Source organism: Mytilus edulis, chromosome 10 (assembly GCF_963676685.1).
Source record: "Mytilus edulis chromosome 10, xbMytEdul2.2, whole genome shotgun sequence".
Lineage (NCBI taxonomy): Eukaryota > Metazoa > Mollusca > Bivalvia > Mytilida > Mytilidae > Mytilus > Mytilus edulis.
In genome coordinates, this window is record NC_092353.1 from 51,898,116 (window position 1) to 51,900,965 (window position 2,850).

Here is a 2,850-nt window from a genome sequence, read left to right on the forward strand (position 1 = left end):
TTCTAATTACACAAAATGCTTATCAATCGAGTTAAAATCTACCACGGTTATTTATGTGAATTGATCAAATATTTTCATAGATTTGAGAAAAATACCGGAATACTCTCAAACTGAGAGTGATATTTATTATTTAAGCAGTGATTCCGATTCAAAGCGCTGTTCAAAAGTCATAAATCGATTGAAAAAAAACAAATCCGGGTTTTAACTAAAACTGAGGAAAACATATCATCAACTATAAGAGGAAAACAACGGAACAACACAAACACTGAATTGCAACAAAAACAAATGCCAACATACATAGACCACTCGATCACCTAGGCCCTAAAGCTTTCAGTGGCCGGGTGTTACCTTTCCTCGTCAATTTTAATCTAGCGTGTAGGGTGGTCGAGTGGTCTAACGAGTCAGGCACAGTGCAAGTTGATTTGGTGCCACGTTATGTCAGTATCATAAGTCGAATCCCGACCAGGGAAGAACTAAACATTTGCTTACGCAAATTTAGAGATCTAACATTGTTGGGCTGCTATTAAGACGAATTATTTATCATACAGAATGTGTTTTCAGCCTATTATTACCATTACTGGTGATCCAACGGAGAGAAAAAATATGTTGTAGTGTCGTCACTGGTTTAGACGTTCTTATAATATAATTATTTCTGTGACTGCATCTTACATTAATTTGTATGATTCTTTACAATTGATAATTCAGCTGATCTGCAACAATTCCATCTTCATGTACTGTGTTACGACACTAGATTAAAACTGACAAGGAACGGTAACACCCTACTACTGAAACTGTGGTCTAGCGCTTCGGGCACAGTGCAAGGCGATTTGGTGCCTCGATAAATCATTATCTTCTGTGGATAATTCAGCAACTTATATCCACTGCCGTTTCTTGAGGAGTGATCATGGTAGTCGGAATATATATAATGACTGGATTTAGGTGAAACTTTGGCCTCTTCTATACGTGATATTAAACCATTAGCTATAGCGAAATGCAACGTCAAATGACATAAAATAAAAATAAAACAATCCCATATTGATGATGCAGACCAAGATTGAGGTGAGACGAGATTTTTTATACAACACCTGACGACGACCACTAAGTAACGACACAAACTCACAAGTCAAAAATAAATAACAAAACCACCGAACGTTGAGGAAAATTCAAAACGGAAAGTCCCTAATCAAGTACCAGAATCAAAAGATTTAACACATCAAACGAATGGATAACAACTGTCATATTCCTGACTTGGTACAGTATTGTTTTATGTAGACAATGGTGGATTAAACCTGGTTTTTAAATTTAGCTTCACCTCTCACTTTTATGACAGTCGCATACAATTTTATTATACTTGTATTGACAACGGTGTTTCATTAAAACATGTTAAACGGACATATATAAATAATATAAAAAGTTATCAAAGGTACCAGGATTATAATTTAGTACGCCAGACACGTGTTTCGTCTACATAAGACTCATCAGTGACGCTCATATTACAATATTATAAAGTCAAACGAGTATAAAGTTGAAGAGCATTGAGGATCCAACATTTATTGACTAGAATGGCAGATTTTTACCTGGAGCATAATCACAGCATGCTACATAACAGAATATTATATTGATCCATAAGCACTTCGTTTCTCAATATCCATGCCACAGTTGATGTATAATCATTTTTCATTTGTATTTCTTTTTCAAATACTTTCCTGGATTTTCTATTAATTGCTTTATTTCTATTCCAGCTTTGTCTAAAGATTGATGGCTTTTCTTCACAAAAAGGTTTCTCTGTCTGTTAAAGTATTGTGGCAGATGCTTTCTTCTAATATGCTCAAGAAGCCGTTCCAACATAGATATGATCCGTTCCCCTATGAGACGCATTCGCCATTGATGGTCCTCTGGATAGCGGTCACACTCGAGGAACAGAATGTTGATCAAGTGATACGATGTTAGACCATCGGTCACCTCTTTCGGACACCAACTCAGCTCACGAAGCCGCTTCATTATTCTGAGAGACTTTTTCCGACATGATCCATCCTTATCAATGTTTTTTAGAAGTTCTCTTTCACATGTGGCAAATGACAGTTTCCAGTATAGAGGATCTGTTGTCACTAAATTTATTCCGATAGCAAACATGTGCTCTACTTTTTCAGAGGACGGCCACTTAGCCCCAGGTATGGGCCATCCGAAGTCAGGCTGCCACCTCATCTCAGACTGAAATGGTAACTGCACCTTCAGCATCGGAGCCATGTCTATGCTTATGCTGTCTCCCTCCAGTTGTTTTATGATTATTGTTATAGCTGGAGAATCGTTTAGATTTTCAACAATGACTTGATGACTGCAAATTCGGGCTTTAATAATATGGTCAACTGCAGCACACACTAGAGTTTTAAATTGTCTTTTCACACTGATTGGAACTATAAAATCGCCCAGTGTAACACAGTTTGGTCCTTCATTTAATCCTTCGGGTTTCCATTTTTGAACCGAAGTGTTAACAAGTAAGGGAAATTTCAATAACATTCTTGGTAGTGAATTCTGGGAATGTATCACCTTTTTCGTCTTTCTGTCAAAGTCATAGAATGGTGTTTGATGTAAATGTAACCACTGATGTGTCATCCCGGTATCAAACACTACACTGAAGTCAAATTCATCTGCTTCGAACACCTTGGTATACGAATGGAAACTCCCAATGCTTTCTTTATTTATCGAAAATCTCTTGTCTGCACTGTGAACGTATTTCAGAATTTCTTCAACTATAAATCTAACAAGCCAAGAGTTTCTCCTAGTTTCTATTAAATCCATTTGCACATGTTCGTTGTAAAAATGATGAAATAGTCCATTTAAAGATGCCAT

At 36.7% G+C, this 2,850-nt stretch overlaps 1 protein-coding gene across 1 annotated transcript; it reads right to left on the reverse strand.

Annotated features, from left to right (window-relative positions):
- Window positions 1-1,677: 1,677 nt before the first annotated feature.
- LOC139492822 (protein mab-21-like 3) lies at window positions 1,678-2,850 on the reverse strand. The gene has a single exon (XM_071280975.1). It carries the CDS (start codon window positions 2,848-2,850, stop codon window positions 1,678-1,680), a length of 1,173 nt encoding a protein of 390 aa, XP_071137076.1.

What these genes read in the sequence shown, in the direction of transcription:
- LOC139492822 (XM_071280975.1), bottom strand. Translation starts at nt 2,850, where the DNA reads ATGGCATCTTTAAATGGACTATTTCATCATTTTTACAACGAACATGTG.